This window comes from Pelophylax lessonae (genome assembly GCF_965119305.1).
Source record: "Pelophylax lessonae genome assembly, chromosome: 3".
In the NCBI taxonomy this organism is placed as follows: domain Eukaryota; kingdom Metazoa; phylum Chordata; class Amphibia; order Anura; family Ranidae; genus Pelophylax; species Pelophylax lessonae.
The window spans coordinates 472,653,260-472,670,073 of record NC_138770.1 but is presented as its reverse complement, the minus strand read 5'-3'; the positions used below and the strand labels follow the sequence as shown (position 1 = coordinate 472,670,073).

Below are 16,814 nucleotides of genomic sequence, written 5' to 3'. Positions count from 1 at the left end.
ACCCTTTTTCTAAAAATCTTCTCTTTAATATATCAGCCTGCACCAGGTACTCTGAGACTTCTGTACAGTTCCTACGCAACCTACAAAATTGGCTGTGGGGTATATTCTCCTTCCACTTAGGTAAATGGCAACTTGTACGATGTAAGTATGAGTTGCCTGTAGTCTCCTTAAAATGTGTCCTAGAGGTGATGTTTCCATCAGCATCCCAGGATAGCTCTAAATCCAGAAACACCAAAGTTTGCGCATGTGTGAAGCTGATACCATAGGGATTGGAATTGCAGTAGGCCACAAATTGTAATGTTCTGGTACCTTTGGGCACCCTAATTACTCTTTCATAAGTGTATGCGCCCCACCATTCTCTTTTGGTAAGGTGCGCATACACCTTTAAGACTGATGCTGTCATCACTGAGCGCCGGACTGGATGGCTATTTAGATCGCCGGCTCTCACTCACATGTGTTCGTTCAAACTGCTTTATGCCTTGATGCTAACCTGTCTTGAAGCTCTCATGCTTGCAAGCATATCTCGCTGTTGGAACCACGCTGCGCTGATCCCTGTATCCCGCTACCGGATCATCCGCTCTTGCCGAACCTCTCCTCTGCTACATTGCTATTAGTGATAAGTACCCCACAGGGGAAACCTCTATAACTTTCATACTAAAGCTTACACTATTTAGCTCTGCATACTAAGGACTATTACTACATCTGCATTATCTAAGATTGCTAGCTCTTGAGCCTACTACCACCTGTTCTTGCACTGGGTTGATCTCTCTTGTATGTCCACCTGCTACTCTGTCATCTGCTACCATACATGATTGCTAAACCTATCTGCATCCCATCTGCTACTGTCTTACTTTCAAGAACATTTCCTTTCAAGTGTCTGTCATCTACCATCTCTACCCAACCTGTCTCTTCAGCCTATCATCACTGTGTTACTATATACATAAGTCACTCTAGGAAACATCTTATTGAGTGTGTGTATTTACTTGCTGAATTGAGATCATCCACACATGATGAGTCATTGAGAGTTGGGATTGGTGTCTCAGCGTTTCTCTAAATGACTACTGAAGTGGAATATTTCTGCAGCTGAAAATCCACATCAAACATAAAACGCAGAAGCGTTACACAAATTCAGAAACTGAATTGAGGTCACCATCCCATATGATAATCAAATCATCGATGTAACGCCGATAATAAACAAGATGCTTGGCAAATGGGTTCCAGGTCCAAATATGATTTTTCTCCCAGAATTCCATAAACAAGTTAGCATAGCTCGTCGCAAAATGTGCACCCATAGCTGTGCCAGCGACTTGTCTATAAAATGAGCCATCAAACTGGAAGTAGTTTCTTTCCAGCGCAAATTTAGTGCATGAGCATATAAATTCAGACTGAAGTGGGTGCATGTATTCCGTCTCAGAAAGAAAATACTCCACTGCTCTTAACCCACCCTCATGCGGAATAGATGTGTAGAGAGAACACACATCTAGGGATAACCACAGATAGTTGGCTTCCCATTTTTATTTTACCAAGGTGTCCAGAACCTGGGAGGAATCCCTAATGTAGGCCGGCAGGGACGCCACCAGTGGTTGTAAGAATATATCTACATATTGGGATATTTTGCTGGTGATGCCTTCCATACCAGCCACAATAGGTCTCCCAGGTGGACACCTGGGGTCCTTGTGGACCTTAGGGATGTGGTAAAAATAGGGCGTCTTGAAATAATTATTAAGGAAAAAACATTTTTCTGCCTTACTGATGATTCCAATACCACACGCCTGATTCACCAATTGTTGTAATTCCAATTTATACCCTGGTAATGGATCCTCACTTAAGTGCTCATACGTGTTTTCATCAGATAACAGTCTGTGGGCTTCAGCAAGATAGTCCATCCTATCTTGAATCACCAATCCTCCACCCTTATCTGCTAAACGTATAACAATGTCATGATTTTCCTTTAAAAGATTCAAAGCACTCTTCTCTGAACTAGATATATTTTGCGCACTAATCTTCCCCTTGGGCTGAATACATATTTTCTTAAAATTGGCATAAACCATGGAGTAATAGGTCTTAATATACGCATTCTTCACATGGTGTGGATAGAAGGTAGATTTAGGACGAAAACTCGTGTGAATGAAGTTATTGCCAAACGGGGTGGAAACCAAATCCACTGGTTCCACACATCCCTCGAAGAGCAATTCCTCCAGCACCTTGAGTATTTCAACGTCCATCTCAGTGTTCACAATATCCCCACCGATAGTATCTGTGGGATTTGATCTCACCTCTACAGCCCCACAGTCACCCTCACCTTTCATAGACTGCAGACTATAATACCGTTTAACTGTAATATTACGTATATACCTATGCAGATCCCTAAACAATTCAAAAAGGTTTGCATTACAACTCGGGGCAAAATTGAGTCCTTTATGCAAGAGACTCAATTCCACTTCATTGAGTATATGGGTGGATAAATTAAACTTCAGGCAGACCCCCAGGGGGAATCCTCAGTACTCACAACCTGTGTAGGCTTTCCTGGGACTGGACCCCTCTGACTCCGCAGGTTCTTGGCACGCCGGATCCCCTCAGCTGAGCTCAGCACTGTGGATCTTCAGGCAGCACCCCGAGATCGTTCTCCTCAGACAGGAGGAGAGACAGCCGTTCTCTCCCTCCTGGGACTCTGCTCCCGACAAAGACATTGTTTTATGCGCCACCCCCAAACTTATACCTACTCCCAGAATCCTTTGCAGCACAATCTGCCTTCTGGGCTAGTTACAAGCCTGGATGTGTCCCCTGATTGGGTTTCCTCCACCGCCCTATGAGAAGCCTCTCACAGGAGCTATTGGGGAGACTCCCCCTTCAGCAGGCACACCTGGAAACCATGACCCCCTGACTAATAAATCACAGCCCTGCTGTTAGGCAGACAAGGCCCACTATACCTTTACCTAGAACCTACCTGTAGGGTGCTACACATGTTTAAGATTTTATCTTAAAGCATACTCCTATTATTCTGAAGTATCTTAAAATTTGTAAACCTAATTTTTTAAGAATCTCAAACATTTACTTCCTCACTGTACTCCAAGTAGGCACTGCTGTGTCACAAATTTTACAGAGCCTGCCTACTGAACTACAGAGGTGCTGAGACAAGGTTTTTCAGGAGACAAAATAAGTACAGGAATCACTGTCTTTAGGCAGCTAGGTACCATTGTATGTAGGTATATGTAGTCTTTAGAACTTAAAATTCAACAGTAGATGAGAAGCTGCAAAGCACGCAGGGAATCCAAAAAGTTGTTGAAAGAGATGTCCTGCAAACAGACAGCACTCAAAACATGAAAGCATATGGCCCAAGTAATCTTATATTGAATTGTTAAAAAATAACACTTGTTTGTATTGCTATTACAACGCTGATGTTAAAAAAAAAAACATTTTTTTACTATGACTATAGATGTTTTTCATTCCACTATACTAGATATTCTTGGCATATGGAAAATTACTTCAATCATTCTTGTAGATACATACATAGCCAGCAGTATTTTGTGTGCAATGAAATATACTGATGGTTGCTACAGTCATATGACCGTATGTAATAATCTACAAAATGGTGTAGCAATTTCTACATCCACATATGTAGTCAAACACTGTCTTATTACCACATCATAGTAAATGCTTGAATAGACCAAAACCCAAAAACATGTATAAACCAAAATCATAATATAACAAAAAAATTAAGCCTCAAATAATCTTGTGTTGTGCTTTTCTATTTTCCCCAACATTCATGCTCATTTATTCTCCATATGCCTGTGTCACCACCACCAGTCGTGCCCCCACCTGGACTCCATCACCTTACATGCTATGTAGGGTCACACGAGGCTTGTGTCCCCCTTAGTGGACATTTAATATCTCAGTTTACTTGCTTGTAGTTTTCTCTGGTGTTGGTTCTTCTTCCTGGGTTATGCTTAAAAGCCAATAAGCCTTTGGATAATTTGGGCACTGCCCCTTTACGACACTCTCCAACTCTCTCCTCTTCCTCCTCAGCACCATACAGGGGATAACACGTCATAGTGCTCTTTCGTTCATTGATGGACCCCGCTTCTGATTCTTCTTAACCATTGGGTTATACTGCCTCCTACAGGAGTAGGACACTAGGCAGGAAAAGGCTTGACTACGCCTTTGGGCAGTCCCAGGGGGTATACACCCACACTCAGCTACAGGCACTCAGTTGTTTTCTACCTAGTCAGAAGAGAGGACCTAGTTCCTTTCTGGGATCTCTGGTCCTGGCAATTTTTTTTTCCTTTTGAATGTTTTTTTTTCTATCTTTGTATTTTTGTTTGTGTGAGAATCTACTATCAGCTGCTGGACTGGGCGACGGACTGGAAAATCTAGACCCAGAGGATCCCCCCAGTCTGGCCAGCGAGCGCATGCAGGCCTCAGCTCCGCGCTAGGTCATCTACTACATAGCCCCACTGGATGAGGGGCTGGCCTGTGAGTTAAACGTCTCGCGAGGGTGCATACGACCTGGCCTCGGCGGCAGCATTCCTCCTGACCGACAGCCACACACATCCCAATAGAACGTTGGTCTGTCAGGAGCAGTGCCCACCCTTTTCATGGTATGGTAAGTAGCTGTATCCCCCCCTCCTCTACCCCTGGAGGGTTTTGGGGTGGACATGGGCCCCTCCCTGGGACGGTGGGACCCCACAGTTCCCCCTCCAGCCCTCTTAAATTTGCTGGTCATTGTGGATCGTTATGCCCTCCCACCTCCGGGTGAGGTTACGAGCTGGCTTTTGCCACATACTCCTAAGGGGGCTTGTTTGGAGTTGCTGCTGACAGGGTTTTTCCTGGTGTACAACAGGGGGTTGAGCAGGGTTCCCCTTTTACCCTGGGGGTTGGTGACTAGGGCAGGGATGTCCTCTGGGCTCCCTGCTGCAGTTGTTGGGCTGGGGGAGCGAATGGTTTGGCATCCACGGGTTTGCGCCTCACGCAGCCGAATCTGGCCCCAAATTTAGGCCACAGCTTTGTGGGCTACTAGTCAGGAGCTATGTGAGGTGCCCCCAGTGAGGATGGCTGAAACCACTACCCTCCGTTTGGGCTTCTGCCCCCCCCCCCTCCGCTGCCCCTGGGTGGTCAGCTCCGCTGAGGCTCGCGCCCAGGCGGCTGGGAATCCACAAACATTTAGGCCGCATCTTGCGGCTTACTAGACCCTGTGGCAGAGCCAGCCTCCATGGGGGGGGGGGCAGCCCCAGTGAGCCTGTCTGGAATGAGAGTACTTGCTGCTGGGCCTCTACACAAATTGATGCCACGGCCTACTAGGCCATGCTGCCAGCTTGGCACCTCCCATTATTGTGTAGGGCATCTACCCCTTTTAGCACTGCGGGACCATCAGGATACTCTACATGCGTGTCCGCGTCACGGAAGGCGGCCCCTTTAAAGGGGGCTATGTCCTATTGTGCATGCCTCTATAGAGGGACTCCCACCTTGTTTTTTTGTAGGGTCCAGAAGGTGGTTTATTTATGGACCCTGGGTTGGCGTCCCCCTTGCGGGATCGCAGTCGGTGTCCCCTCACCTGATGATTAGGTTTTTCCGGGTCACCCGGCCTCATCTGTCCATCAGATCCTAAATCTGTTTTGGCTGCCTCTGGTGTGAGTCACCCTACTGGGTCTGCATCACACCCTGAATGCTCAGACAGTGAGGATGTTTCCTCTAGCCGTGCATGAAAAGGCACTGGTGGATGCACTGATTGCATAAAAGGCATAAGTCCAGGGAGATATTGGTGCCCAAATATGGGAGCATCCGTGTTTGCCACTTAAATTAGAAGTTTTGTTTCATAAGGGATGCCAGGTCTGGAGGGATCGCCACTGTCAAAATTTCTGATGTACAAACCCAATTCCAAAAAATTCAATAAAGGAACCGTTTGAATTGTGAAAAAAAAAAAATTACAAATCTCATAAACTTATATTTTTTCACAATATAATATAGATAACATATCAAATGTTGAAAGTGAGACATTTTGAAATGTCATCCCAAATATTGTCTCATTTTGGATTTCATGAGAGCTACACATTCCAAAAAAGTTGGGACAGGTAGCAATAAGAGGCTGGAAAAGTTAAATGTACATGTAAGGAACAGCTGGAGGACCAATTTGCAACATATTAGGTCAATTGGCGACATGATTGGGTATAAAAAGAGCCTCTCAGAGTGGCAGTGTCTCTCAGAAGAAGTTGTAAAAGAGTGCAGCGCTCAAAGGGTTAAAAAACAGATCTATGGATAAAAACGAGAGTCCTTAAATATCACAATGAAAAAAAAATCAAATAGGTCCAAGATGAGGATTCCAATAAAGTGTCTCTCAGAAGTCAAGATGGCCAGAGGATCACCAATTTCCCCAATGCTGCGGCGAAAAATAGTGGAGCAATATCAGAAAGGAGTTTCTCAGAGAAAAATTGCAAAGAGTTTGAAGTTCTCATCATCTACAGTGCATAATATCATCCAAAGATTCAGAGAATGTGGAACAATCTTTGTGCGTAAGGGTCAAGGCCGGAAAACCATATTGGATGTCCGTGATCTTCGGGCCCTTAGACGGCACTGCATCACATACAGGGATGCGACTGTAATGGAAATCACAACATGAGCTAGCTCAGGAATACTTCCAGAAAACATTGTCGGTGAACACAATCCACCGTGCCATTCGCAGTTGCCGGCTAAAACTCTATAGGCCAAAAAAGAAGCCACATCTAAACATGATCCAGAAGCGCAGGCATTTTCTCTGGGCCAAGGCTCGTTCAAAATGGACTGTGGCAAAGTGGAAAACTGTTCTGTGGTCAGACGAATCGAAATTTGAAGTTCTTTTTGGAAAACTGGGACGCCATGTCATCCGGACTAAAGAGGACAAGGACAACCCAAGTTGTTATCAGCGCTCAGTTCAGAAGCCTGCATCTCTGATGGTATTGGGTTGCATGAGTGCGTGTGGCATGGGCAGCTTACACATCTGGAAAGGCACCATCAATGCTGAAAGGTATATCCAAGTTCTAGAACAACATATGCTCCCATCCAGACGTCGTCTCTTGCAGGGAAGACCTTGCATTTTCCAACATGACAATGCCAGACCACATACTGCATCAATTACAACATCATGGCTGCGTAGAAGGAGGATCCGGGTACTGAAATGGCCAGCCTGCAGTCCAGATCTTTCACCCATAGAAAACATTTCGCGCATCATAGTTACATAGTTACATAGTAGGTGAGGTTGAATAAAGACAATAGTCCATCCAGTTCAACCTGTGTAAGTGTGTGTGACTGTAATCATCTAACATAGCCCTTAATGTCCTGATCCTTGAGATGCAAGTCTAAGAGTCTTTTGAAAGTCACCATACTACCCACAGAAACCACCTCTTGTGGTAGACAATTCCACAATCTTGTAGCCCTAACAGTAAAGAACCCTCCTCGTTGCCTGAGGTTAAAACGCTTCTCCTCTAATCGCATTGTATGTCCTCGAGTCCTCATGCAATTCCTTCGATTGAACAGCTTTTTTTCTAAGCTGAGATCCCCATTAAGATATTTATGAATTGCTATCATGTCCCCTCTCAGACGTCTCTTCTCCAGGGAAAATAAATCGAGCGATTGCAGCCGCTCTTCATAGTTAAGGTCCTCCAACCCCCTAATCAGTTTAGTTGCCCTTCTCTGGACTTTCTCCAGCTCCAACACATCCCTCCTGAGGACTGGCGACCAGAACTGGACAGAATACTCCAATATCCATCATAAAGAGGAAGATGCGACAAATAAGACCTAAGACAGTTGAGCAACTAGAAGCCTGTATTAGACAAGAATGGGACAATATTCCTATTCCTAAACTTCAGCAACTTGTCTCCTCAGTCCCCAGACGTTTGCAGACTGTTATAAAAAGAAGAGGGGATGCCACACAGTGGTAAACATGGCCTTGTCCCAACTTTTTTGAGATGTGTTGATGCCATGAAATTTAAAATCAACTTATTTTTCCCTTAAGATGATACATTTTCTCAGTTTAAACATTTGATGTGTCATCTATGTTGTATTCTGAATAAAATATTGAAATTTGAAACTTCCACATCATTGTATTCTGTTTTTATTCACAATTTGTACAGTGTCCCAACTTTTTTGGAATCGGGTTTGTATCATAATTCACTCTAACGTTAGACAGGTGGCCGTACCTCTGCAATTCTGATACCAGTACAGGTCGGGTGGTATGAGGCTGGGTGACATAGAAGAGTATGTCATCTGCATAGGCCGATAATTTATGTTCAGTCGCACCCACACGGACAACTCGTATATCTATTACGTCTCATCTTGCGTAACAAGGATTCTGAAACCAGGGTGAACAATCGGGGGGGGGGGGGGGGAAACCCTGTCTGGTACCATTATATATGGTAAATGGGGACTAAAGAGTCCAATTCACCCTGACCCAGGCCTCTGGTCGTTGATATAATGCTAAAATTCATCCCAGCATCTTCTGTCCAAGGCCCAGCCTTGACAGGGTTTCCTCCGGGTATAACTAGTCCACTCTGTCAAAGGCCTTTGTCAGAGTCGGTTGGCAGCAGTAATCCGGGTGATTTTCAATGGGCCCTGGTGCAGCCAATGTAGGATGTGAATAGCTCTGACCGTATTGTCTCAAGCCTCCCTTCCAGAAATAAATCCAGTCTGGTCTAAATGAATTATGGATGTCAAGGAGTCCTGCAATCTCATGGTTAAAATTTTTAAGAATATTTTAAGAATTTAGTGTCAGAGTTCAATAGTGATGTGAGGTGGTAATTGGGGCATAACATAGGGTCCCTCCCTGGTTTGGGTAGTACAACTATATGTGCCAGTAGGGCTTCTCTAGGGAAAATATTTGAGGTACTAATAGCGTTAAAGTATGTACAGAGAGGGGGCAGTAGAATATCAGAGAATTTCTTATAGTATGCGTTGGAAAACCCGTCAGCGCCTGGGCTTTTCCCATTAGGAAGGGCAGCTATAACCAAGACTATTTCTGCGGTAGTAAATCGGCTGTTTCAGGTCTTGTAAAACCTTGCTGGGTAGTGTTGAAAAATCTACTTCCTGTAAGTACTCTTGGATTAAAGTGTGTTTGCGTTAGGTCATTTGGGATCCAACAGGAGAATTTATATTCTATAAAGATTGATAGTTTCAGAACTCTGTTGCTATACAAGAGGTGTCCGTGATGGGGTCACCGCGGACCATCAGTCTGTGCACATGACACAAACTTTGTTTCCTCCTAAGAACCTGCTCTAGAAGGCGTCCACATTTATTTCCAAACTCATAGAATCTGTGGACATAAAATCAGACCTCATTTTGAGCCTTGTGTTCTAAGCACTCTTGTCAGTTTGATTCTCGGGTCTTTTAATTTGTTTGCATCTGTGGACAATAAGGAGGTCTTATGACACTGTTCCAGTTGTCTGATCTCCTCTAGTAAATCAGCCATCTCTTTAAATTTCTGTTTTTTAAGTCTGGTACCATGGCTGATTGATAAACCCTGATTACCGCCTTGTGACGCTCCTAGAGGGGTTGCGCAGACACCTCTGTAATGGAATTTAGTTCAAAGTAGGACCTGAGAGAGGACTGCAAGTCTCCCAACACCTCAATATTATCTAGTACGTTTTCATTGAGTCTCCACGTCGACAATCTCCATTAGGGAGATTGTGAGGGAGACCGGAGCGTGTTCAGACATAGTTATCTGCCCAATGGAGGCGTCAACAAGGCGATGTAGGTGGTACTGATCCATATAGAGGAGATCCAGCCTGGAATATGAATAGTGGACACTCAAGTAGAAACTGTAATCTTTCTCAGAGGTGTGTTTTGCCATCCAATAATCCACCAGATGCATAGAACCCAGTAATTTCAATAGGTGCTTCCTGGCATTAAAGGAGAACACCGGTCTGCTAGATGAAGTGTCCATCTTGGGGTCCTGGGGCAGATTAAAGTCACCTCCTAGTATCAAAAGGCCCTCTGTAAACTTGGAGAGCTTTACCAGCACCGTGGAGAGGAAACTGACAGTGTGCTTATTTGGGGCATAAATGTTAGACCCAGTTATACATTGACCCGCAATAGTGCCCTTCATAAATAAGAATCTATCCTCCGGATCTACATTCTGTTCCATGAGCTCAAAAGGACAATGTTTTTATACAGCTATTGCTACCCCTCTGGCTTTAGAGGTCAGGGAAGGGCATAGGTACCATTGTGCGAATATCGCACAAGGTAAGTTGGGCGTGGAGGTCACAGTGAAGTGAACATCACAATGTGTGGGTTAAAGTGGCGGAGCTTGTTCCATATCTTACCACATTTGGTAGGAGAGCATAGTCCCCTAACGTTGTAGGAAAGTACTTTCAAGTTTTACATCACTATGCTATGGCAGCTCTATGATCTCCATATAGTAAAGTGTGACGTCCAGGAGACCTCCCCAATCGACCCATAAGAGGGAGCATAGTGGAGGCCGGGCGATGGATCCAACATCCAAAGAACCCATACACAAAGAGACCCTTTGTAAACAATACAAAAAACAAGAACTGAAAAAAAAAATATCCAAACAACGTAATGGCCAAAAGGTGTATGCTAGAAACGTAAATGGGTTTTCTGTAGGCCACTCCAATTGGGATGGCATCCTGGAACCTGTGTGAACTATAGTTCGCATATCCCTCCTCATTATTGGGAGGATGGTACATGGGGGAAACGTAGTCGGAGAGAGGCGCGGGGCACCCCCCGGAAGAACCTCAGGGCTGTCCCTTTAAAGAGGCCACCCAAACCCCAGTAAGGCTCCAGAGTTAATCTCTATGAGCTGATCCCAGAGAAACAAAAGCAAAGAAATGGAGGAAAAAAAAAGAGTTGTAAAACCTGCAACGTATAATCATAGGACCGGAATGGATGGATGGATGTATCGCAGACGGGCCATTAAAGGGTGGTGGAAAGTCAGCAATTATCCCCATCCAGGATTTATGTAAAGGGCCCAGTATCCCTGGCAGTTCTGGGCTTCACTCATCCCCTGGACCATCCAAACCGTCAGGAAGATTGAACAATGCAGGTACAAGCCATTTCCCAACCAAAGTTAACAGTAACTGTTTCCTACAAGAAGAGATGATGAAATTGCGTGTTACAGTTGTTGTGGATGAAAGTTTTCTGGAGTAATAACAGAAAAAGAGTAACAATCAACCATCTTCTGCAGTTGAATCTGCTAAGGCCCGTCTGCTAGCCTGGCGGCGACGACACCTTTGGGGGGCAGGTTCCCACTGCCCTAGGTCTTTTGGAATAGGAATGTCTGACACAAATCTCCAGTCCTTGAAATCCACTTTTGGAAGGGAGAGGGTATCCAAAACTTAGGGAGATCAACTCTGTTCCTGAGCACCGTTGTCTTCCCTTTCTTTTTTGCTGTAAGGCCAAAGGGGAACCCCCAGGTGTAAGTGGCTCCTCACTGGAGAACCTCCCAACACAGGATGCAGGGATCTGTGCATCATTAGTGTCCGCTTGGATAGATCTGGGAACAAGGATAGTTGTGCACCATCAAAATCGAGGCGGTCTCTGCCACGCATTGCTCTCATGATAGCTTCTTTGGTGGCATACTTATGAAGTTTACATATGATATTACGTGGTCTGTTTGCATCCTGAGGTGGTGGGATGAGCCCCCAATGGGCTCTATTAATTTCTATATATGCCGGGGCCGTGTCGCCCAGTATTTGTGTAAAAATCTCCTGCAGCGTTGGTACTAAACCTGGCGCCCGTGTTGCCTCGGGAAGGCCTCTGATGCATATATTTTGCCTCCTCTCTGTTCTCATAGTCATCCAACTGTAATAGAAACAATTCAACCATATTATCTTATTTCCCCTGTAATGCTAATATGGAGTTTGTAAGATCTTCCTGGCCAGACTCGAGTGTGTCAATCTTATTGCCCAGAGCTGTTGTTTCAGATTTCAAATGGTCTCAGGCCTCCTTAAAGTTGGCTTCAGCTGTAGAAATCAGCAGGGATATATCTGATTTAGTGGGTAGCACTCTGATCTGCTCTTTTAAGTCCAAGTCCCTATCCAAATACCCCAGCAAGGAGCCCCTGTGAGATTGTGATGTGGAAGCCTGTGATGAAGCTTAGCTATGGCACTGTACCTGGTCCCTGGAGTGCAGAGGAGAAGGCTGCGTATCTGGCCACTGCTCAAGGCAGGAAGAGGATGCTGATGGTTTTGGGTGGAATTCCAGCACCATCTTGGGGTCTTCCAAGGCTGTCGGAGAAGGAGTCCAGCGCTCCCGATCGGGTAACAGTGGGTCTGTTCAGCTGAAAAGAGGATCGACAGCAGCTGGGCATGTTGTGGCCGGTGAAGGTAGGAGATATTCCTGGTTTGTAGCTGTAAAAGCCAGGGTGTTCGCAGGAGCTCACCAGAGATGTGTCCTCTCGGCTGCATGTCCAAACCACGCTCCCCTCTGGATTCCATTTGAATGAAGACTTTTTTTGCCTTCCCTATGTCCCAGGCCTAAACATCCTAAGGAAATTTCTCTGCATTCCCTGGATGTGGTTTGGGCAATCAGGTTGCACCTGGCAGCTACATAGTCTTTTAGGTCAGACTCACTATTTGTACTCACGATTGGACCTCAAAAAGGGTTGGCCACGCCTGCTGCGACCATTTTCAAATGGATCAGACAGACAGTGATTCAGGCCTATTCAATTAAGGGTCATATTCTTCCTTTCTCTGTTAAGGCACAGTCTACTCAAGCATCAGGCATCAGTGATGCAGGTTTGCAAGGCAGCCATCTGGTCGTCTGTGCACACTTTTACAAAATGTTATAAAATGGATGGGTTGGCATCTTCGGATACTTCTTTTGGCCGCAAGGTTTTGCAGGCTGCTGTTTAGAGGACCTGGTCCTCTTTAAGAGTGTATTGTTTTTTTCAAGTGAGCGCCAGTTGTTATGGTTGAGCTCCATGTTACCTGGTTGGCTATGGTTAGCCTTGGGAATTTTTTTCTGCTCTTTTCCCACCCCTCATGTTAAACACTGCTTTAGGACATCCCAATAGTTAAGAAGAATCAGGAGCTGTGTCCTTCAATGAACGACAGAGAAAATCAGATTGTTGACTTGAGTTGAGTTGGCTTTCTTCTGACACTGCTTGTAACAAAACTGAGTGCCTATAGCTGAGTGTGGGTGTATACCCCCTGGGACTTCCCATAGGCATAGTCAAGCTTTTTTCTGCCTAGTGTTCTACTCCTGTAGGGGGCAGTATTACCCAATGATTAGGAAGAATCAGGAGCTGTGTCCGTCAATGAACATCAGAGAAATTGATTTTACTGTAGGTCAAAAATCTTCTTTTATCCTTCCTTTAAAGATGCCTATTACACTTAATGAAAAGTGAAAAAATTACACTTACTATTGTTATTTTGAGACCACAAGGTTTATTGTATTAGAATACCATCATAGCAGCTCACAGGGCACTGTTGGATACTTGCCATAAGACCGTATGTGTTATATTAATAATGCTTATTTGACCGTATGTGTTATATTAATAATGCTTATTTGTATGAGCTGTTCTCTTAAGGGTCTGGGGTTTTCCAGTTTCCCACACACTATTACAAATCACTTATTTATTTTATCAATAGACATCCAGCAGACATGATAATATGTTCTTTGTTGGGGGGCTAGAAAGTAATTAGACTATAAATGTTTAAAAAAAAAAAAAGGGATCCCTTTTATAAAATGCCAGATTTAGCCCCTAAAAGGCTTAAGTATTACACTCCTGAAGACAGCACAGTTATAAAATGTGCATGTTCTTTGTATTTAATATACAGTGCCTTGCGAAAGTATTCGGCCCCCTTGAACTTTTCGACCTTTTGCCACATTTCAGGCTTCAAACATAAAGATATAAAACTGTAATTTTTTGTGAAGAATCAACAACAAGTGGGACACAATCATGAAGTGGAACGAAAGTTATTGGATATTTCAAACTTTAACAAAAAACTGAAAAATTGGGCTTGCAAAATTATTCAGCCCCCTTAAGTTAATACTTTGTACTGCCACCTTTTGCTGCGATTACAGCTGTAAGTCGCTTGAGGTATGTCTCTATCAGTTTTGCACATCGAGAGACTGAATTTTTTGCCCATTCCTCCTTGCAAAACAGCTCGAGCTCAGTGAGGTTGGATGGAGAGCGTTTGTGAACAGCAGTTTTCAGTTCTTTCCACAAATTCTCGATTGGATTCAGGTCTGGACTTTGACTTGGCCATTCTAACACCTGGATATGTATATTTGTGAACCATTCCATTGTAGATTTTGCTTTATGTTTTGGATCATTGTCTTGTTGGAAGACAAATCTCCGTCCCAGTCTCAGGTCTTTTGCAGACTCCATCAGGTTTTCTTCCAGAATGGTCCTGTATTTGGCTCCATCCATTTTCCCATCAATTTTAACCGTCTTCCCTGTCCCTGCTGAAGAAAAGCAGGCCCAAACCATGATGCTGCCACCACCATGTTTGACAGTGGGGATGGTGTGTTCAGGGTGATGAGCGGTGTTGCTTTTATGCCAAACATAACGTTTTGCATTATTGCCAAAAAGATTGATTTTGGTTTCATCTGACCAGAGCACCTTCTTCCACATGTTTGGTGTGTCTTCCAGGTGGCTTGTGGCAAACTTTAAACTACACTTTTTATGGATATCTTTAAGAAATGGCTTTCTTCTTGCCACTCTTCCATAAAGGCCAGATTTGTGCAGTATACAACTGATTGTTGTCCTATGGACAGAGTCTCCCACCTCAGCTGTAGATCTCTGCAGTTCATCCAGAGTGATCATGGGCCTCTTGGCTGCATCTCTGATCAGTCTTCTCCTTGTATGAGCTGAAAGTTTAGAGGGACGGCCAGGTCTTCGTAGATTTGCAGTGGTCTGATACTCCTTCCATTTCAATATTATCGCTTGCACAGTGCTCCTTGGGATGTTTAAAGCTTGGGAAATCTTTTTGTATCCAAATCCGGCTTTAAACTTCTCCAACAGTATCTCGGACCTGCCTGGTGCGTTCCTTGTTCTTCATGATGCTCTCTGCGCTTTAAACGGACCTCTGAGACTATCACAGTGCAGGTGCATTTATACGGAGACTTGATTACACACAGGTGGATTCTATTTATCATCATTAGTCATTTGGGTCAACATTGGATCATTCAGAGATCCTCACTGAACTTCAGGAGAGAGTTTGCTGCACTGAAAGTAAAGTGGCTGAATAATTTTGCACGCCCAATTTTTCAGTTTTTTATTTGTTAACAAAGTTTGAAATATCCAATAAATTTCGTTCCACTTCATGATTGTGTCCCACTTGTTGTTGATTCTTCACAAAAAATTACAGTTTTACATCTTTATGTTTGAAGCCTGAAATGTGGCAAAAGATCGAAAAATTCAAGGGGCCCGAATACTTTCGCAAGGCACTGTATGCTGTTTTTTTTTTTTTTTTATTATTATTATTGAATTGTCAACAAAGACAACATTCTATTTTGTCTGTTCTCTACATCTTGTTTTTTATTTGTGTTTTATAAAACAGGACACAGAAATAGATGTTTCATTTCCCTGTGAGAAGGAACCAAAAGGACTATATGAAAACCTTTCAGATCAGAATAAAAATGATCTGAATGAAAGTGCTCAGGAACCAAAAGTGGACAATACCGCCAAGAAAAGAACAGTGTAAGATATATATGTATTTTTTTTATTTTAACATATGTGTTTTTTTCCAATGTAAGTACGACCGAGATAATTTTGTGAACTGTAAACCTATCTCCCAAGAGACACCTTTCAGTTTTTTAAGTTCCATAATACACTAACCATTCTATAGGACAAGCTCTGTACTTCTCCTGTGGATCACAGGAGTGCAGTTCATTCCGCACTCCAATGACCTGTTTTCAGCAGACAGCAGGCTTCAGCTGACATAAGAGGAGGTCCAGCCTCAGGTAAGATCGCAACAATGAAGTCGGGATCCGCCCACATGCCTGGACCTGCACCCGCTCAGCCTCTCAGGCTCTCAGCTGAGCCTGAGCCAGCTGCTCCCACCCCCTCTACAGCCCATCGTTCCAGTGAGTGTCGGGGGCCGGGGGGGGGGGGGCAGAGCAACTAACAGTCACCAGCTCTCTGAGAACTGAGCTATTGCTCAGATCTCAGTCTTAGAGCCATCGGATAAATGCTGCATCCACCTAGGTAAGTATGATTTTGCAAGAAAAAAAAACATATTTCTTAATAGACCCATGTTAAGTCTGTGGGTAGGCAGGCATAAACAGAAATGCATCCACTTACATCCTTTTACCTCCAAACCTTTTCTGTGTTTTTTTTTTTTTTTCAATCCTATGCAGACTTGAAGGTAATCCAATGTAAGCAGACACATGTCCATTTACATCTGCCTAACGATAGACTACTATTAGGCTTTTGTTCAGATCCACTTGAAAACCAGGAAAATCTGGTTCATGTAAAAAGGACCCTAAGGCTGGCCATACATTATACAATTTTCTTTTACAATTCTCCTTTAGATTCGCCAGAACTATAGAACAACCTAGCACTACATTTTTGCAGATGGACATGGATATATAGTATTAAATAGAAAAAGTGCGCTGGATAAATAATAAAGTAAGGGCTCTTTCACACGGGCGGTCCGATCAGATCCGCCTGTCAGTTTTTTAGGCGGATCTGATCGGATCCTCCATGCAGCTCTATGGGGCAGCGGGTGTCAGCGGAGACACCTCCGCTGACACCCGCTGCCATCCGCATCCGATCCTGTGCTGAAATCTGGACGGATGGAAACCCTATTTTTCCATCCGTTCAGTAATCGGAGCGGAGCGTATCTGATGAGAGCGGACAAGCGGTCCGCTCTCATCCGATC

At 44.1% G+C, this 16,814-nt stretch overlaps 1 protein-coding gene across 1 annotated transcript in view; it reads left to right on the top strand.

Moving 5' to 3' along the window:
- ARID4B (AT-rich interaction domain 4B) overlaps positions 1-16,814 on the top strand; it is a gene marked incomplete at its 3' end in the record, with an annotated part of 1,242,797 nt that overhangs the window by 1,017,161 nt on the left and 208,822 nt on the right. Inside the window, 1 exon segment of the mRNA XM_082250934.1 lies at positions 15,492-15,631. Coding sequence (XP_082107060.1) covers positions 15,492-15,631 — 140 coding nt within the window.